Source organism: Anticarsia gemmatalis, chromosome 6, assembly GCF_050436995.1.
Source record: "Anticarsia gemmatalis isolate Benzon Research Colony breed Stoneville strain chromosome 6, ilAntGemm2 primary, whole genome shotgun sequence".
Taxonomy (NCBI): Eukaryota; Metazoa; Arthropoda; class Insecta; order Lepidoptera; family Erebidae; genus Anticarsia; species Anticarsia gemmatalis.
In genome coordinates, this window is record NC_134750.1 from 10626373 (window position 1) to 10646058 (window position 19686).

Here is a 19686-nt window from a genome sequence, read left to right on the forward strand (position 1 = left end):
TGGATCAAAACCAACGCGCAACGCAAAGAACATTTCTATATTTTTGAACGAAATTTATTCAGCCAAATATAATCAAATCTGTCAAGTCAAGCATCAAATTGTCATTAGTGTCAACCAACTTTGTTGTGTTGCACTATCTTCATTATCATTCGTGAATATTTATTTACGACAATAAACAATTGACCTTTGAATTATGAGCATTAGCTTGCTAAATTCAATTCGTAGAACATTAGTTGTATGTAGTGTACCTAAAATCATGGCTGTGAGGCAATCAAGTGACATGACTAAGTTCAAAGAAGCATTGAAGTCCGCAAAACAAGTTGTAATATTATCTGGAGCCGGTATAAGTGCTGAATCTGGTATACCGACGTTTCGCGGTGCCGGTGGTTACTGGAGAAAGTACCAGTCTACATCTTTAGCCACTCCTGGGGCGTTTAAAAGCAGTCCGAGCTTAGTTTGGGAGTTTTATCATTATAGGCGAGAAGTCGCCGCTAAGGTGCAACCAAATGCGGTAAATATTTGTTTTTCATCATATATTATTAACTGTAAGACTTTCTGAGACCGTGTAAACCAGAAAGATTTTGGTAACTAAATAGCAAAATATACTTCATGCAATGTGGGACACTAATTAATAATGACGCGAAATTAAGGAAGTCCTTTAAGTGCCATATATTTATTAGCTAGTAGCCAGCATTTTCTTATGCAATTTTATGTTTCCAGGGTCACATAGCCATAGCTCAGTATGAACAGAAGCATGGTTCAGACAAAACAATAACAGTGATAACACAGAATGTGGATGGACTCCATGCCAGAGCTGGCAGTAAGAATCTGCTGGAACTTCATGGCAATCTGTACAAGACAAGATGTACTAAATGTAAAGAAGTCTTGGTAAATACTGATAGTCCTATTTGTGAAGTAAGTAATGTTAAAGAAATGTACCATTACTAAGCAGTTACAAAAAAAGCTGTAGCTATATATATTCGAAGAATTTCCCTATATCTGATTTGTATGCATAATTTAGCCAAGTTTTAGTCACAATAACATATGGTATAGATATGTTATTGTGACTAAAACTTGTATATGGACTCTTTATGTTTGTTTGTTAATCATCAATGTGTAAATTGGTAAACTTGACACAACCTAAACCACTTTCATAGTAAATCTTAAATAGTAATCAAATTTATAGATGAGAATTTCATTGTCAATCAATTAAATAGCTAAGAGTGATAGTATTTTAATGTTATATTAACATTTTACAGGCATTAGAAGGTAGAGGAGCGCCGGATGAAAATGTGGTTGGTTCAGATATTCCAGAGAAATCTTTACCTCATTGTAAAAAATCTGGCTGCAATGGTCTACTGAGGCCTCATATTGTCTGGTTTGGGGAGAGCTTGGACCCCTATGTATTGTCAAAAGCAGGTAATCATATTTATTTACCTATACATACCTATAGGTACAATAGCATGTCAATCCTTAAAGAAAAAAATGTAAAGCTTACCAATACAATAACTAAATTATTAAATTCGGGATTATAGATTTTTTTTCTAGTTGAATAAAAGTAATTTTTATTATTTTATAGAATCTTCTCAACATATGAACAGGATCTTACTGTATCCTGGTTTCTTAGCTTGACTTACCTTACTTTCTAAAATATGCTTAAGATTCCTAAACATCTCAACTAGAACCTAAATAGCATTATTCCTCTTAGTAGTTTATTTTCATAGTTCCTCCATTAAAAATTTTCAGAGGAAGCAATGTCAGCCTGTGATGTCTGCCTAGTAGTAGGCACATCATCAGTGGTATACCCCGCGGCTATGTTCGCATCACAGGCCGCCGCGAGGGGCGCCATTGTAGCAGAATTCAACATCGAACCAACGCCTGCTACCCACGAGTTTCATTATTACTTCGAAGGACCTTGTGGTACTACATTACCTGAAGCTTTGGCAGATTAGACAATATGCAATTTACTTTATAGAAAAGTGAAATGTTTACCTTTATATGAATTTAATCTTTCAATAATACAGTTATGAAAGTTATCCATTAAATCGAAATAGCATATCGAACTTCCATAGTGTAGAAATTTTAAACTATTTGTATATCTTGAGAAAATATGGTACTAGAAATTTTATTCTAAATGTTGAAATTTTGAAGTTTTATGAATTTATTGTATTATAATTATTATAGAACATAGTTTGAGGTGATAATAAAATGTAAATATTGTAAAAATACTGAATTTATTTATCGTATTTGTTTAACAATTATTAGAGAGCATTTTGAATGCCTTATACTTTAAAATAAATAACTTATTAAATAATCAAGTCTTCTTTTCTTTGTGCCGGCCAAAAAACTTAGCTATACTTCCGATTGTCATTCCAAAGTTGCAATTGGCTTTCAGGGATTTCTGAAAAATTTAATAATGTTACTTGACTAGTAAAAAACTAAATGCTTTTAAGACCCCCTAAAAATTTTAAGAAATTACAAAATTATAATGAGTAAGTATTTCAAAAAAGGATTTTCAAACACCAGAGAGAGATTCATAAATGCCAAAAAAGAAATAACATTTTTTAGATTACTTGAAAATATAAGTAAAAGGACAAGGCTTATTTAAACAGTAACGGTACAGAACAGTTTTTGTCATATTAAAAGCTAAGAATACATTAAGGTACTTACTTGTACAAAAGATGGCAATGCAGAAATAGTCTGTGCTCTCGAATACCTATCGTCAACAAGTAGAACACAGGCATAATCGTTCGCATGCCTCACTGCCCTACCTGGAATAATAATATGAAAGAATTAATATAAAAACTGATATCAGAATGAATCTAGTAAATAACATTAGAAATTATTTTGAGACATTTTAGTAGTCATTGAAACTAGTTGGCCAGGATCAGAATTTTCATAGTCATCAACAAATCTGGCGACAAAAGCGTGATGTCTTTTTGTTGGTCTTTTATATTGAGCCGTTACATTCGCGGGCAGATTATATTTTATTCAATAAATAGGTAACTGGGTTTTAAATCAAAAGATAGAAGATTTTCTAAGATATACAAAATCAGTTTTCAGTTTAGTTTCTGAAAAAAATGTTTTTTTGATTTAGTTGAGTTTTTATCTAGGGGTGCGATATTATAATTTGCTAACATAGTCCCAACATCGTAGTGTTTTTAATTTATTTTTGTAACCTTGTATTTTAGGCATATTGTTTTATCTAGGTACTCCATTTATTTCTGCGTATCACTGCACTGAGCGTTAGAAATTTGGTCAAAGTTCAAAAAACTGTGCTTTGGGAGGACTCTCTCACTCTGCTATCAATGTTCTTAATTAATAATAGTTTGTTAAAAAAAACTTACCTATACACTGGTTAACAGCTTTCATACACAAGTTTTCATAATAAATGCTACCGGCGCCGCCACCTTCAGTCTTGTTCAAGTAGTTCATTTTCTCTTGTAGCTCCGGTGATTTGACGTTAGGGTATGGCATACCGACTACCATTACACATCGGCCTAGGTCATCACTGAAAAGTTAATTAATATACTTAGAAATTCGGTTTAGATATTTAAAAAATAACTGCATAACTCGTTTATCATAACTTTAAATTGGCGATATTTCATAGTTATTTTGTGCTATCGTTTTTAATCGCTAAAGTGAATTGTATATTAATATACCTGCTATGTTATATGTATGATATATTTGAATCTTTACCTGAAATTCAGTCCTTCACTAAGTTTTCCACCAACAACACTCAATAATAATGCTCCATTTTGATCTCCGTTTTTGTTCTTGATAGCTGCTGCAAATTTGTTTAGCACCTGAAGAAACATAAGCCAAAGTAATACTACATTATTCTGTTTTAACCCATATCTTCCCACCGCCCCATTTAAGGTGCACTTATATTTTACACGATAAAACCTGAATGTTAACAATTATCGATAAATTTTATAATTTTATTATATACTAGACATCTTTGCGGTTAATCTAGTAGTAATTGGCAGCGATTGTGGTCAATAGTATTTTTTTTTATAAAATTCCGAGTTTGATCAATTTCGAGCAACACGAGTGGCAGGAAAAGGTATGTAATAACTATTATATTTATTGTTCATAATTTTAGTGGGGCGATGTTTTGGTAAGTAATAAGGTTATATTATCAGGTAATAATAGTAACATAAAGTTATTTCATTTTTTTATGTGAATTTTACAATGTTCTATTGAACGCCCCATTTGAGGTGCGTTGGGAACAGAAGTCACAATGATAAGTTTTTTGAACAATTTTATTGGAACATAGTTTATATAAAATTTAGAGTTATTATTTCTGTTTTTTTAGTTACAGGTTGAATATCAGTGAATTCTATCAGCTTTAGAAGACGATAACATTACAATTTCAGCTAATATTTATATCACGCCACCTGAAAATAATGATTTGAGTGACGAAAATAGTGGAAGCAAGGATGCAGGGGCGATTTATAATCTTGCGCGTCGCTAATTGTTGGCTGAAGCCGAAGTTCGACGTACGGTTTCATCATCAGAAGTTCAGAAGTTATGTGGTAAGGCAATGTGGACGACTGTTTGATGTCAAGGGGAAAGGCGAAGCGGTGAAGACCCCTATTTGATCCGATATGTCTGCTGCGCCCCTAAGAAAGCTAAGACTATGATCAAGAGGAAGGAAAGGATCATTATATTATCAAAACGGAACTCAAATTTGGTGACGTGAATGCCACAAAAGCCTAATTTTAGAAGCCGCTAATGAAGGGTTTGCGAAATTTTTAGCACATTGCCTGCAATATTGCCTCACAATTCAATATTTTTTGTTTTACTGATTTCTTTTTCATTTATTTATTTATTATTTTATATGATTACTTGTAATTTTATCTATTGCTTTGATATTCCATAAATAAAAGTGATATAACATAACAACAGGTATTTTTTTCTCTATACATATACCAGTGGCATATTATCCCAACGCCCCATTTAAGGTGCGGTACTGAATTTCAGTTACCCTACAACCCTAAAAAATTTTACGCCTATTTTTGTTTTATTGAAAGGCTACTTTAAATAAAAGTGTAAAGAAAACAATGTATTTTTGAATATTTATTGCTTTGGGAAGATATGGGTTAATATTAAGGTCAAACAAACTTATATGCATACGGAATTTCAAGACACTGGTATAAATAAAAGTATCAAAGGCTTTTGTAATTTTCAACTTAATTATTGTCTTAGATAAATTCTTTCAATTCGAAGTTACTATACCTACTGAATTCGTTTACTCATAAGGTTCAAATTCCCATACCTGATCAACATCAGCAGCTGACTTCGGTTCTCGGAAAATGCTCTTCTTTTTACTAATAGCTTCAATAACTTTATTATTCTTCAAGTGGTCGTACACAGTTTGTTCGTAAGAGTATGATGGTAGGAAGCAAACGACGCCGCCGGGCACTATACTGCATATGTTGCGAAGAATACGACCCGTTTCACTTAGCTGGAAATATAAATTCACACACAGGAATCACAATTATGTTTCATTCAATTGCATCTTTCAGTTAAATAAATATTAACATTTAAAAATTTACTATACTTATTATGTAAGTGCTTATATTTATAAAACAAAAAAGAACCTTTGTGATATTTTGTATGTATGTAGGTATTTATAACTTCGGACGTTTCGATCAGTTCCTTGTTGTAGCCATTACTTAATATGAGGCAAGTAACTAAACACTGGATTACTTTTAAGAATATTCTAAAAGAAACTGGGACCACTCACAAGGAATGGACCACCCTACATAATATATGAGACGTAATCAGTCAATGATTTCTTAAAATACTCACCAATTCATTAGACATCCGATTCTCGTACGAATAATTCAGTGCTACATTAGTAGGGCCTTTCGACAAGCAGATACCGAGCACATTGTCCGGCGGTACTACGTGTTCGCATCTCACCACGTTTACGATTTCGTTGTCTGTCGAGTTGCTAGTCAGTAATGCTTGGAACTCGTTGATAGGCTCCATTGTACCTCCAGCTACTATCACCTGAAAAAAACATTTCGTTTATTGAAAAATATAACCAATTTTGGAGTCGAGCAGACGGTCGAGCATCGTAACTTAAAGTGAATAATCAATTTGTTACCATACCATATGTAATAATGTATGTTTTTATAATACCCTCACAAAATTTGATGCATAACTCGAACGCATTGGTCAACACATTTAATTCTTCTCTGTATCGAAAAAAGTAGGTAGGTAACTTACTTTTCTTCGTACGTAATTAAAGGTGCAAGTTTTATTGAAACTTTTTCATTTTTAACCCATTACTGTTATTACTGGCAAACAGTATCACGCAGGAATGAGAAAGGGGGGCCTTGCTCACCACATGGGCCAAGTGTGGGTTAGGGACTTAAAAGGTAAACATAAGGTACTCACAGATCGACACTGCTTGACGACTTCACTGAAATGTTCAGCAGGGTTCAGTAGCAGATACTTGAGCTGCCCACTCTGGTCTCCTTTCTGTGCTAACACTCGGCCGTTCTCGCTACGATCACACAACATGTCGAGGAAGTCTAGCACCGCGTATAGACCACTGCCTGCCGATGTTTCTGATGGTGTCTGAAAATTTTATTTAGTTATTTTCTATTTTTTTCGGTACAGCAACAAGAATAACACACATTCTATATTTTGGGGATTTTATTTAAGTCCGCATATTTATAGCAGTGTTCTGCTATATTTAATGACCGCGACGCTTGCGCCAATAACATCGAGGCTAATAAGTGAACAATAAAACTATTAGAACGCTCTTTTATCAACTTCATACAATTAGGTACAAATTAAACGGGTCGGCCAGTACTTTAACAAGGAAAAAAAAACATTAATCCGAATATATCTTAAAATAAACTCATACAATTAGAGAAGAAAATAAAAAAACGTACATTTATCGGCACAATTGCTGGCTTAACTTCAGGTTTAACCTCTTCAACCTTTTCCCCTTTCTTCTTAGAAATATTGCTCATAAACATTTCAAAAGAGCTTTTCTTTACCACAGTACTTTTATTCATTTCTTCTTCAAGTGCTTGCTGACTGTATCTCATAGAGAACCCGTGTAGTTTGGGAGCCAATCTTGTGTTCCTACAGAATTCTACCAAAGGTCGTAGGTTCATGTGGTCTATCTCAGCTTTTATGACGAAATCTTCGAGAGTGAAGATTGTTGTTTCATTCTGTTTGTCGGTTGGCTTGGGTTTTATCATACCTGGAAATAGTTTTGTATATTGAGTTACTTCTAAAAGTACAAGGTATCGTATAAGCTTCCGTAGTACAACAAATAAAACCTAACATTACAAGACACATTTGAAATAAAGATTTTTTTACATAAGCTATAAGGGACTGGTTACTTACTATCTCTCTCTCTCTGCAGTTGGTTAACTATACGAACTTGTTGCACGAAAGCAACATACCTGATGTATTTTTAGTGCATGTAATGTTAGTTTTGTGTATTGTATTAGCAGGTAAAAACATATTCACCAATATTGTATACATATACATACCTAACAACTTTCCCACAACAAAACTTATCTGATTCAACGAAAGTAAATTCCTGCTGCTTAATCTCGCTCTGTACTTATTAATATAGAACTGTATAAAGGTCTTCACAGCACTCAATTGTTTAATTGATACGGGAGCGGAATGCGCGTTTTCTAACGCAGCAGTAAGGCCGTGAGCTTCGTCGAGGATGACTATGTTGTTTTGCAGTTTGAGAGAAATGCCGGCGCGGGCTCCTGAGCTTACGATACCAGCGTGACTTATTAGGACTACCTGTAAAATGAATAATAAGTAGTAGTAAGCATTACTTTCTCTGCAGAGAAGGTAAATGTAGATAGTAATGGAGTGGCAGAGTTTTCTTGTGTTATAAAAGGCATAACTAATGTATCAGTTTTCTTTGTCTCAGATAAGTAAGGTTTAAGAAAAATAGGCTGCAACTATGTTGAACAAATACATATTTATTTATTTCAGTTGGAACTATACCTACATTCTGCACAATGATAATGGAGTTGCAAGGTGCAAGTTTTAAGCCCTTCTCCCATTACGATACGCCCGCGCGACTCTAGTCTCGGAGACTAGTCGCCACGAAGTATCTCACATACATTTGTATGGAGACTACCAGTATCGTAATGTGAGAGTCTCCATACAAATGTATGTGAGATACTTCGTGGCGACTAGTCTCCGAGACTAGAGTCGCGCGGGCGTATCGTAATGGGAGAAGGGCTTTACTTTTATAGCATGAAAACTATTTATACCACACATCTCCCATTTTATAAAAAAACTGACACCTATTAGAATAAGTCTTATTGAGTTTGTTCTTTAAAACAATGAAAATAAAACATAACAGACAAAAGATTACAATTTATTAAATCAGAATTACCTCAGCATCATCCAAAGCCATTCTCGAAGCATAATAAGGACAAGCCTTCAATTCCTTCCCGCATTTCACTAGATCCTCCATATCCATAATATCAACAAGCATTCTCTCCTTCAGCTTAGTGATGTTATTCTGATTATAGTAGGGACAGCCTGAACATGACTTTGTCTTGGTTTTCTTTAACACTTTGCCCTCTTCACCTACTGAGGTTGATTTTGGTTTAGATTTCTGCATGTCTAAGCATCTGAAAAATTATATAACTTTTTTTAAATTTACTGACACAGCAGTCTATTATAACAACAGCAAAAGCAGTGATATTATATATTCATTCATTATATAATCAACTGGACTGAACTGGGATATATGCTAATAAGCTAAATTGTGTGCTTTTCTTGAAATAAAATTCAGCCTATTATGACTTGATTAGTCCAACTGTCCAACATCTGCTTATAGAATCAATAGCAACCATATTAGTATACATCATTAACAACAATACATTTTATTCCCAATAGGTATCCTCTCAGAATGTGGAAGGGGGAAGGTTCCTTGAAAATTTAATATAAAGGAAAAAGACATAAAACTTTTGTTTTGCTGCAACAAACTGTACCTTTCATTAATAAGGTTGACATTCTTCAGCTTGGTGACTTCAGAATTGATACAGTAATGCTGCCTAGAAGCTAATGTGACTACTCTTGTATCTTCTTTGAACACTGTCCTTTTAATTTCACCTATAAACTGAGACAGCTGGCTGTGAGTTCTGCTGCTTATGTAAATCTGAAAAACATTAAAAAATATATAATTGTAATAAAAAACATACAAGTTAACTATGCTTGTTCTTTAGTTATCTATCCGCCCCACTGGGCTATAGGAGTAATGGGAAAAAGACTTTACCTTGTATATTGTGCATAACTGATTAACTGCACACACTTGAAGACTATATAAACACAGTGCTGCAAAGTTGGCTAACTTCACTGAAACTAGCTGCTTCAGGCTAATATTTACATTATTACCTATAAACATTTCTAGTTAGGCTAAGATAATAATGTGCTGGAATAATACCTTAATAATATCATTATTTTCTTTATCATCAACAGTTTCTTCTTCCTCATCATTGTCTTCTGTTTCCTCGCATTCTTCTAAAATAAGATCTCTGTCTTCTTCACTCTCAATGTCCTGTGTTACATTCTCCTTGTCTTCTCCCACTTTCTCACTCTTACCCTTCTTTTGATAATAAAACTCCATAGTTTTGTTATTTGCATTGGACTTATGTTTAGATACTCTTGCCTTCATTTGATCGAAAAGTTCTTTTTGCTTTTTAATTTTATCTAATTTTAGTTGCAAGTTTACTAATGTTTGATTCTTTTTAATTTTTTCATATTCTTCTTGAAGCCAGTCATCAGATCCTGAAAAACAAGACACACACATAGGAGTAGGCAGAGACCAGAGAACACCACAAACAAACTAGACAAATGTTTAAAATTAAAAAGAGGCAAATAAAAGAAAATTGTATAAGTTGTGCAAATAACACAGGGCCGTTTTGGACAATATACTGTTTTATTCTCTTAAGTAGATGATGGAAATTATTATTAGTTTCTAAGTGCCCTTACCTGTATCACTTGATATTTCGGCTTTTAATTTTGCTACCTCCTTTTCTAGATCTTCGAGCACTTTTTGATTGCAGTCTCTTAGCCATTTTAATGCTCCGCAACAAATACTGAGAGATTTACCCTGTTAAACAGTTTTAAAGACACATGTTATTAACAAACGTTTTATGAAGTCAGTAAGACACTTTGTATTTATTTAAAAATAAGGATCTTGCTTCTTATTAAAAGTACTCACCGTCCCTGTAGGGCTCTCAAATATTCCTAGTTTTTCTTGTTCTAAAGTTACGTACAACTCTCTCATAAACTTTTCTTGGATATCATAAGGTTTGAATGGAAATGGAAACGTTACGTCCATGTTGAAATATGGAATAAGTATAATTCGGCTTGCCCGCGATTTGATTCTCAGATTCCCTTAACTATAATGATTCATAACAGTTGAATAAAACCAATTTAATATTTTGGCGCTTTTACTTTTTCGCTATTCCCGCACTCACCGCTCATACTGTCAAAAACAGCTGTCAGCGTGATGTCATGTCTATCGTTCGAAAACATTACTGGGAACATATTGTGGCTTAAGCTATTAACCTTGGAAATAATATTGTAAGATCTTTTATTGATAATGATTTCCGTGGTGGCAGAAATGTTAGCTAAAGAACAAGCTTTGAATGACTGGTTAAGCCATTGCGCTGATATGTGCTGATGAAAGACATAGTAAAATTCGGTTTCCGAACGTAATATTATTAAGATACATGTCAAATGAAAAGTCGATTGTCAATAACCAAATCGAGCAGTAAAATAAGAAAATACGAGCATTTATATTATAAATATTATTTTAACTCCTTTTAAAACATTCCGACAACCATAGTATTATAGCAGCTAACATGTCTCATAAGTAAGTTCCATAATTAACTTCCCTTTTATACTTTTAGTTGAAAAAGTAATGATCTATTCTAATTGTTGTTACAGCGTTAAAATATTACCTGGGGCCACAGTATGTGAGGACTGTACACTGGAAGGTGACATCACGATAGGTGGAGGTACAGTCATTCATCCCAGGGTGACTATTATTGCAGAAGGCGGGCCAATAATTATTGCAGAATATTGTATTATTGAAGAATATTCCACTATTATACATAAGTAAGCACTGTTTAACTTTTATTTTACTGGTAATAAGTTGTAGTCTACTGCACCTAGGTTTCTCATCTACAATACTCATATATTTGTTGTAATAGGCCTTAAACTAGGTCACCTAAAAACTTAGAGCAGTATAAAAGCAATCACTTCAAGTTCTAATACACAAATCTTGCACAGTATTACTTTTTCATATTTTTCTTACTTTTCACTTAAGTCTTATTTTTCCTTTCCAAATAACATGTGAATTCCTACACAACAAAGATAAAAAGTAGCTAAAACCTTTCATACATTTTGATTGCAGAAAAAGTGATAAACAAGAGAATCCTCCGAAGCCTCTCTTCATTGGTGCTCACAATGTATTTGAAGTTGGTTGCAAGTTGGAGTCTCCATGTGGTCATATTGGAGAGAGCAATGTATTTGAGTGCCGTTCCTTTGTAGGGATGGATGTTAAAATTGGAAGTGGATGTGTTATTGGTAACTATTTTAAGTTTAATGGATCTTTATACTTATTCTATTAATTGCTTCGTAAAGTAATATTTTATCAAATCAATCAATGAACATTAAGCTAAAATAAAAAATACTGCAATATAAGTATTGAATGATAAATCTGTTTGGAATCCCAGAATTTTTAATGTACTCAAGACATTTATCAGTAAATTTTCATGTAGTTGTGATATTTATCAGCCAATTTTTTCATCATAATATCATTTAATTTGCATATGTACTATATTTTTTTTTCTTTAATTTCAGGTGCAGCTTGTCGTCTTACTGCTCCCCAAACTCTTGTAGACAATACTGTGATATGGGGTTCTGAACAACACATCAGAGAAGCCTTAGAGAAACAGCCCTCACAGCTACTGCAACTAGACTTCCTAAGCAAAGTGATGCCTAACTACCATCGCCTGAGGAAACCAAATGTTCATAAGCGGCAACCCTCTACAAGACAGTCACAAGAATCTTCACCAAAACCATAAAATAATAGCTATTTATTGTAAAATGCATTATATTAAACCTCATACTTATTTTGTAGCTGCACTAAGTTAAGATTTTATATTTATTTAGCGCTTTCACTGAATAATCAAGTATTTTTGTAATAAAGTAGTTTTTTATTAATTGTGTTATTCCCCACGTTTTGTGTTGTACCTAGTGGAAAAATATATAACCAATAGAAAATGCATGGGAACTCATTTTTATTCAATTTTAGCTAGAGTAGGTAGTTAAATGAATATTAAAATCCATAATGAACGACGAGTGTGACAATACTTTAATAGTTACACACAAATAAATTTATTTTGGTAAGGAAGTCGATTGTGACAGGCGATTATAGGAATTGACAATATGGTTAAAAATTCTTTTTATATTAACATTCGTTTCCTTTAAGCGAATCAAGATATTTCCTGATTCATATACGAAAGAAAAGAGTGAGTGTGCTCATCTTCAATACAATTACTAAAGGTAGGTAAATGGTTTCGTGATAATATTGTGTCATTCTAAAAAAAAATGATAAAATATAAGCATCATAGGTATATATTTTTTCTATTTCTAATCTATTTAGTCTGAATAAATATTATTACTGCTCTCTTTTTAGATTATATTTTTATGTGTGCACATCGTGTGGCAACATTATAACTGACAAACGTTGGTGACACAGAAACACACGTTCGGTTTCCAACTACGGTGCACAGTATTTTGTGTCAATGAAAATGTCCTTAGTGCCGTAGAGGCAGGAAATGGGAAGAGCGAAAACGAAAGACACGAGCTGACTGTGTGCTACTGTGTTACTGTGTGTTGCATGTTGGAATAATTCTATGACTGCTAACAAAATTCACCAAATAAAAAATAATAGGATGTCGTCTCGAATGGAGCGTCATCGATTTCTTTAATTTTGAGAAATTTATTTCTTTTATTACGCCTAACGTTGATTTTTATTTGAAAATCGTTTCAGTGTTGTTTATTTGTTTGTTTTTTTCACAAAAACCTCGTACCGTTACGTGTTAGAAATCTTTGTAGGGCATCCGAAGTCCGAAGGTTTACATACTTTGCATATTGTGTTTTTTCTTGGAATACAATTGATTGAATATCCGCGGCTGTGAGTAAAGTACACGGTTTCGTTTTGGGAATAAGGGGAACACAATCTGTACAGCGGGAGTCAACGAGTTTTTATATTGGACGCCATGTTGTTATTTACTTTGTGATTTTACTACGTACGGGAGGTAGTGATATGGCTATATTGTGTTGTGCCGCTACATCGCGTGTGTGAGCATGTTGGAGGATGTTCCCGTCCACGGAAGTCGGAGCGACTCCCGAAATTCAAAAGCCACGACGCATCAGAGAAATCTTAGCCTGGACTTTAGGTATGTAAATTTCTTATCTACCGTTCACTATTTGATAACAAAAGATGAATAGATTATGATGGCAGTCTTTAACGTGCTCAAAGTATCATAGATAACCGCCGCATATAATGTAAAGCGTGTTATAATAAAGATTATTGGGTGTGTTACTGAAATGTTATTTCAAATATTGCAACATGAGACTGCCCCACTTCGACTTTACAAGTAAAATAACACTGTCTTGTCTATTTAGTGTATTCCGAGGTTGTTGCAGGCCTTCAGTTGGCTCAAACAACTTATAAGTAATAAAACAAATCATATTACAGATACTCTTGTAAATACCAAAGGTGATGTTACTCCCACTATGATAGTAGGAAAGTGGGAGTTTGTTTATTTATGTGTGTGGAGTAAACTCTAAAACTACTGGACAGATTCCAAAAACTCATTGTAGGTATCCAGGCCATGGTTAACTGAAGTATGTAAAAGTTATAGCTCACAGCCAGATGTTAGTCCGTCTAATTACTACTTATTTGACTGCATCTGAACTCTTACATTTGGAACCTTTTAAAATAAGTAGGAAAATATAGGTAGATATGTTGATTTACAGATCTTTTACAGCCATTACTATTAATAAAATGGTCAAGAAAACAAATGTTATTATTATTGTATCAATTTCACAGACATAGCCTTGGTCAGTACAAAGTTAGTTTAGTACCTAGTTATTTAAAATATGTCTATTTTCCTTTTCACACTATAAAAGGATGTTAACTAAATAATGAAAGAATTAATTTCCTATCCAGTATTTCCCATCCAATAATCCAGTGTCCAGGATTATTGTTTAAATTGTTTTTAGCTTTGAAAATATATATTTTTCACTTTAAAGACTCAAGTTCCCAAGCTTCCACCCTTGTTCTGATATAGAACAAATGCATTTTAAAACACTGATAACATTGCAGTCAAAAGAATGGAAGTAGTTTTTATTAATTGTTTATCTAATCTCAAATTACCTGATAACATTCACATGCATTTTCGGTTGTGCAAGATAATGAAAGATTATGCTTTTTCAAAAATTCAGGAAGTTGATTGTCAGTATAGTAGTTAAACAAGTTAGTTAAGTGATAAGTCTTTGTATTATTCTGTTTTTTACTCAGAAAAAGAGGAATAGCAGGAGTTTCTGAATAGATTAGTACATAAGAAGAAGAATTTGTTTTTACAAAGAACATAACAGCTCACATACCTACCATACTAGATAGAAAATGATTTAATAATACATTAGCTTATATATAGTTTCTTTTAGGTATTAGGTATATTGCTTATTTGGTGTTAACAATACACCATAATATTCTGAAATAAATGAATGCCTACCCAGAAACATTATTATAATGAACTTTATTAAATGGAAGAGTTGAAATAATGCTTAAATTAACTGGCCTTGGGATCAAACTGGCTGGTATGTTTAAAATTACCTTTTTTTACTCACATTCCAGTTACTGCTAATGAGTGTTGCCGCTTTATTCATACATAAGGTTGGTTTCGCTCTAGTTAGTTGGTTTAACACCTGTTATTCATGATTTCAAATATACTTAGGACTAGATTTATTACTTGTTTACTTCATCAGTTTATTAAGAATTAAATTTCATTTTTTATATCAATCATAAATATTAATAATTTAATGTTGAAATTACATTTTCTATAAGGCCATAAAAATTATATTGACTATTCTTAATTATAATACCTAGTCTTTCCCCAAGGTTATCCCATAAAAAAATACAAATCTTTAACTAGGTTACACCATCTAATAAAAGAAACTGAGTAAACATTTTAGTGGATTCAAAGATCACTTCCTAATAAAAAATAATTAAGTTGGTAGGTTCTTACCTATCTCTAGTATTTTATGCTTACCCTTATTTATCAAAGGTTTAACAAACTAATGTAGGTAGTAATGTACCTGGTTACATGCAAACCGTTAGTCACATGGGACCAAATGTAACTAGCAAATTGTGGGTGTGGAACACTAACTAACCTTTAGGAACCGTTATCCTTTAGGGAAATATAGGAGTGGTGTTATGGTCCCTGTCTGTTTCAACCTGGGATCAAGTTGGGCTTAGTCATCAAGTACTACTACTAACTGTGAAATTATAGTATTTTTGACTAGTATTTATTCTTGAGCTATTATTTCTTTTTAATTATCTGAACTCAGTACACAAGATTTAATTCGTTAAAGCTGAATATTTGAATAAAAAACCTAGGCAGTTATAAAATTGTCTGTTTTTCTCATATTAATGTATAATAAACAAATTTAATTTCGTTTGTAAAATTGTTGTATTACGATAAAAGTCTATCAAGCTTATGTCATAGTTAATTAACGGTTACTCTGTCGATGGTATGGCTTAGACGTAACAGGTTGTAATTGGGTTTTAGAAACATGAAATTAATCAATTTTTTATCTGATGTACCTACATTCATGCGTCGAAATATTTGAACTTGTCGTTACATCATTCTGTTGAAGAGCGAAGCCTTCGTCGGAATAAATATCTAAAGTACACGTAATAATGTTAACCAAATGTATGGCCATGCATTCCTTGATGTAGATATGCGCCCATCTACAAAATTCAAACCGCAACAGAAACGGATCACTGGCTCGGTTGGTAAATCAACCGGAAACCGAAGCTTTTACCGGAATCGCTATCCGAATTCCAATACGAAATAACTGTCAATCTCTACCCGTATCACAGGTCGTACTAAGAATGCAATACCAATTGCATGTACTACATTCGTTATCTAAATAGTACAGTGTTTGGCTATTAAAGATGTGTAAACATCGAATGAGCGGTATGTAGGGCGTCTTTGACCGCTCTCTGCCCAGGTGAATGTACGGGGGCGAAAGTAAAAGTGGCCAGCGTCTCGACGGAAAGCGGCCGCCACGATTTCCTGACGTACTTGCTCCACGCTACTTTTTCTCAACACACCTTGTAAAACCCTTGAACTTTTGACATAAAAATAAATAAACCCTGAATTTGCACATTCGTTATTCGCTATTCTAGCTACCGCCCCTAGAAAACTGAGTTTCATCCTCGATCTTTAAGGAACATATTTCGTACATTGGAGCGTAGGCGGGAATATTCGCAGACTAACTTAATAACAGCCTTAGCCTAAAATTGAGCCCCCAGGGAATACTTTCATATCTCGCAAATTATTATTTTCTGAGCCAACTAGGGCTCGTAATTAATTTCCATCAAAGCTGATCTTTATTAATGTTTTAAAAACTAGATTATGGTTTAAGGAAAATGTTCGAGCCGAGAGGGTTTAGAATAGACATAATACACAGCTGCGTTGTTTCAGAACTTATTGTATATAGGCTTCTTGCTACTTTAATTAAACGGTATGCCTTTTGAACGCGATTCTTACCCTGAAGCAAAGATTTTCAACTCTACGCATTGTGTTTTTAAAGTATTTATTAAATCTCCCTACTTTTTATGAACAAATATATCGGCTGTCAGATATACCTATATCCCTTTGACCGTCTCATTACATTGTCAGCTATTTGATTTCTCCATTTCACACGCTTAGTGCCAGTCACAATCATGTGTTGTTTAAAAAATGCGTACTTTTTTCTCTTGCGTGTACTGCAAATGTTTCAACGGACAATTAATAGAGATATGTTGCACAAAGATTGATCGACTGATCCCATTGCTTCTCAGTATCTGACACACATTACTAGCTAAGAGAAATAGCTAAGCTAAGCTCAGTTAGTAGACCGATAAAACAAGTGTAATTTAACTTGTTACATGCTCCATTGTCATTGTAAGATGGGCACTTATTTTTGTAAGTAACTAGCCACCCACCGTGTAAGTACATGCTATTTTCGTCATCTCCGTGACATTCGCGACCAATATGCTACAAGGTTGACAAATTGCCGTCGATCTTCACGACTCGTAATTTATAAATGTAAATTCCTTTTGTGCACCAATGAAGCCTCGACGTATTGTCATGCTTAATGATTTCCTTGACTAAAGGTTTTTCCTCCAAAGCCTTCTTTATCTTCTCTGCTCATCCGTGAGACGGAATACGTTGTCTGATTGTAACGTGGCACTTTATTAGACGAGAGAGCCGGGAGAAATCAGTTATGCCATATTTCTCCCGGAAAATGAACACTCGTGAAAGCTAAATTCCAGTTGGCGATTTTCAAAGGATTAATCATAAAATAAACAACGTTGTCAAATGATTAATTGCTTTTTGTTCTTGTATCGCTTGAAACAATAGCCCTCTGTTGTACACTGTTTGATCATTTAATTTAACACGGCGATAGTTAAAATTACATACTATGTAGCCTTCGTTTTTGCACGATTCAAAGTCATCAGGAACTGTTCGGTGTGACCAATTCTGTAAGTAACATTTAAGAAAGTTCATGATGTGTACATTATACATCATTCAAGGTATTCCCTTGGAAACTTGTCTAGCTAAGTACTTATTCGTTGCAAGTCCCATGGCCTGGAAATTAATGTCACCGCGTGATATTTCATCTTTACTGTTCATGACCGAACGTTGGCACTCGGAAGTTACCACATTGTATCGGAACTTTTTGCTTGCAGACTGATGTAAAAAGTAGACCTAAAAGGAAAAGTATGTTGCGTAAACTATTCTTTACCAGAACAGCACGCTATGTAAAAAAATGTCTGTCGCTTGACTTCTATTACTCTCACAGATAAAAGCTGTGACTCTTTAATTTGTCCAGTTGAGTTTTTATCTGTGAGTCATTTGGCGCCTTCGACTTAGTTATCTTCTAAAAGCGAGTGTAGTCAGTCAATTACAACTAATTATGTTGACCCTTCATTGTTGCCAATCAGCATTGGCACTCGTGGAATGCGATATGCTACTGGACGAGACGCCCGCGATTATTAAACGCGTTGGTTTATTGTTATCGTCCAAATTAACAAGACCCTTGGTCCGTGACGCTAGCGTGTTGAAACACAATACGTTTAAAACTAAATATCACTAAGCAGCCGTGACGGCACTGGCTCTTGCATTTCTGGTCATGATATTATCATAAGAATTTTTTGCAATCAATCCGTGACACGATTGCGTTCGTCAGTATATGATATGGGTACTAAACCAGTAAAACATTACTGTTACGTACTAAATACATTCACTTATAATCGTTCTATTAGCTTCTGAATACATATAAATATATTTAGCTCAGGCGATATTAGTAGAGATAAGCTCGTGGCACAAAACCGGTTGTCGCCAATTTTATTTTTGTGACATTTACTATGTTGATTTTACAATTTGGCTCTACATGTTGTATGCGTTGAGTCAGAAAGATTATATTTACTATCTATTAAGCTCGAAACGTATTTCACCTATCTAATTCTGGCGTCAACTGATAATTCGGTGCTTGTGTACCGGACAGCCTTGTCGTCACGTGGCAGTGAATGAGTTTTATTCGTTCAGTAGTTCTACCTATTTGTGAGCCGCGAGTCTTCCAATTATTCGTATAATTAATAGCTATAAATGATAATGATGTTTGTAGTTATTTAATTTGATGCTCGATTCTCAGAGGTTTTTCCACCTAGTCATTGTTGATCTCGAGTGCCAAAGTCTCACACAAAACGGGTTTTCTTTATCACTAGCCAGATTTTTATGGAAATTTTAAAAACAATGTTGTATTTTCGCTGTTTTGTTATGCGTAGTTATCAATATTTTAGCATAAATAGGTACCTTGTTAGGTGATTATATAATTAGTATTTTTGAAACCTAATTCTTCCTGCATAAACGGAATACGATATCTAAACAATGCAAAAGAAATCTAAAACCATGCCTTGCATTACACTTCCTGAAACGCCAATATTTAAAAATATTTTGAAACTTTAGTTCGGTGAATGAAAGTATGTTATTGCTGTTGATACAGTTTAGTTTATAAAGTCCATGTTGAACACGACTCTTTATCACTCGGTGAATCATTTTGTACTTACTTGTTTACGTCGAATATGTTCTGTATGACGAATATTATACATCAATAATAAGTGGTTAATTGTTAATCAGAAGTCAAAGAATATAAATACATTTAATGACGTCACATACCAAGTCCTCACACGTTGTTTTATAAGGACAATTAGTATAACAATATTATGAGATATTATAAACTGTAACCAACGTCGCAAATAAAATATCCTCGTGGTCTCTTTAACCGCAATCACGTTTCCATACAGAGAAATCCAAC

At 33.8% G+C, this 19686-nt stretch overlaps 4 protein-coding genes across 5 annotated transcripts in view; 3 read left to right on the plus strand and 1 right to left on the minus strand.

Annotated features, from left to right (window-relative positions):
* Positions 1-112: 112 nt before the first annotated feature.
* LOC142973734 (NAD-dependent protein deacylase-like) lies at positions 113-2314 on the plus strand. Of its 2 annotated transcripts, none has more exons than XM_076115716.1 (4): positions 113-511; positions 721-915; positions 1260-1419; positions 1747-2314. In XM_076115716.1, exons 1-4 carry the CDS (start codon positions 194-196, stop codon positions 1950-1952), a joined length of 879 nt encoding a protein of 292 aa, XP_075971831.1. In that variant the 5' UTR covers positions 113-193; the 3' UTR covers positions 1953-2314. The 2 variants fall into 2 exon arrangements, with proteins under 2 accessions (XP_075971831.1, XP_075971832.1); XM_076115717.1 differs by having other exon boundaries at positions 721-888.
* Positions 2218-10496, minus strand: LOC142973732 (ATP-dependent DNA helicase DDX11). The gene is made up of 14 exons (XM_076115715.1): positions 10238-10496; positions 10006-10126; positions 9458-9801; positions 9006-9172; positions 8402-8642; positions 7527-7794; positions 6915-7231; positions 6412-6594; positions 5818-6021; positions 5282-5470; positions 3700-3806; positions 3348-3511; positions 2671-2771; positions 2218-2401 (listed from the first exon to the last, which is right to left on the minus strand). Exons 1-14 carry the CDS (start codon positions 10355-10357, stop codon positions 2315-2317), a joined length of 2613 nt encoding a protein of 870 aa, XP_075971830.1. The 5' UTR covers positions 10358-10496; the 3' UTR covers positions 2218-2314.
* A 257-nt stretch (positions 10497-10753) lies between these two features.
* Positions 10754-12234, plus strand: DCTN6-p27 (dynactin subunit 6). The gene is made up of 4 exons (XM_076115934.1): positions 10754-10894; positions 10969-11139; positions 11438-11610; positions 11887-12234. The coding sequence occupies exons 1-4, from the start codon at positions 10884-10886 to the stop codon at positions 12108-12110; spliced, it is 579 nt and encodes a 192-aa protein (XP_075972049.1). The 5' UTR covers positions 10754-10883; the 3' UTR covers positions 12111-12234.
* Positions 12235-12887: 653 nt separating this feature from the next.
* Positions 12888-19686, plus strand: part of fwd (phosphatidylinositol 4-kinase beta fwd) — a 52416-nt gene continuing 45617 nt past the window's right edge. Inside the window, exon 1 of the mRNA XM_076115718.1 lies at positions 12888-13490. Within this exon, the coding sequence (XP_075971833.1) occupies positions 13399-13490 (92 nt within the window). The 5' untranslated portion in view covers positions 12888-13398. The remainder of the gene's footprint in view (positions 13491-19686) is intronic.

Bases quoted from the DNA above. Each gene is read 5' to 3' on its own strand.
- LOC142973734 (XM_076115716.1), top strand. From the start codon at position 194: ATGAGCATTAGCTTGCTAAATTCAATTCGTAGAACATTAGTTGTATGT. The intron at 916-1,259 runs GTAAGTAATGTT...AACATTTTACAG, and splicing joins CTGATAGTCCTATTTGTGAA to GCATTAGAAGGTAGAGGAGC. The intron at 1,420-1,746 runs GTAATCATATTT...AAAAATTTTCAG, and splicing joins CTATGTATTGTCAAAAGCAG to AGGAAGCAATGTCAGCCTGT.
- LOC142973732 (XM_076115715.1), bottom strand. From the start codon at position 10,357: ATGGACGTAACGTTTCCATTTCCATTCAAACCTTATGATATCCAAGAA. The intron at 9,802-10,005 runs GTAAGGGCACTT...CTTGTTTTTCAG, and splicing joins CGAAATATCAAGTGATACAG to GATCTGATGACTGGCTTCAA. The intron at 7,795-8,401 runs GTAATTCTGATT...TTCATTTTACAG, and splicing joins TGGCTTTGGATGATGCTGAG to GTAGTCCTAATAAGTCACGC.
- DCTN6-p27 (XM_076115934.1), top strand. The intron at 11,140-11,437 runs GTAAGCACTGTT...TTTTGATTGCAG, and splicing joins TATTCCACTATTATACATAA to AAAAAGTGATAAACAAGAGA. The intron at 11,611-11,886 runs GTAACTATTTTA...CTTTAATTTCAG, and splicing joins TGGAAGTGGATGTGTTATTG to GTGCAGCTTGTCGTCTTACT.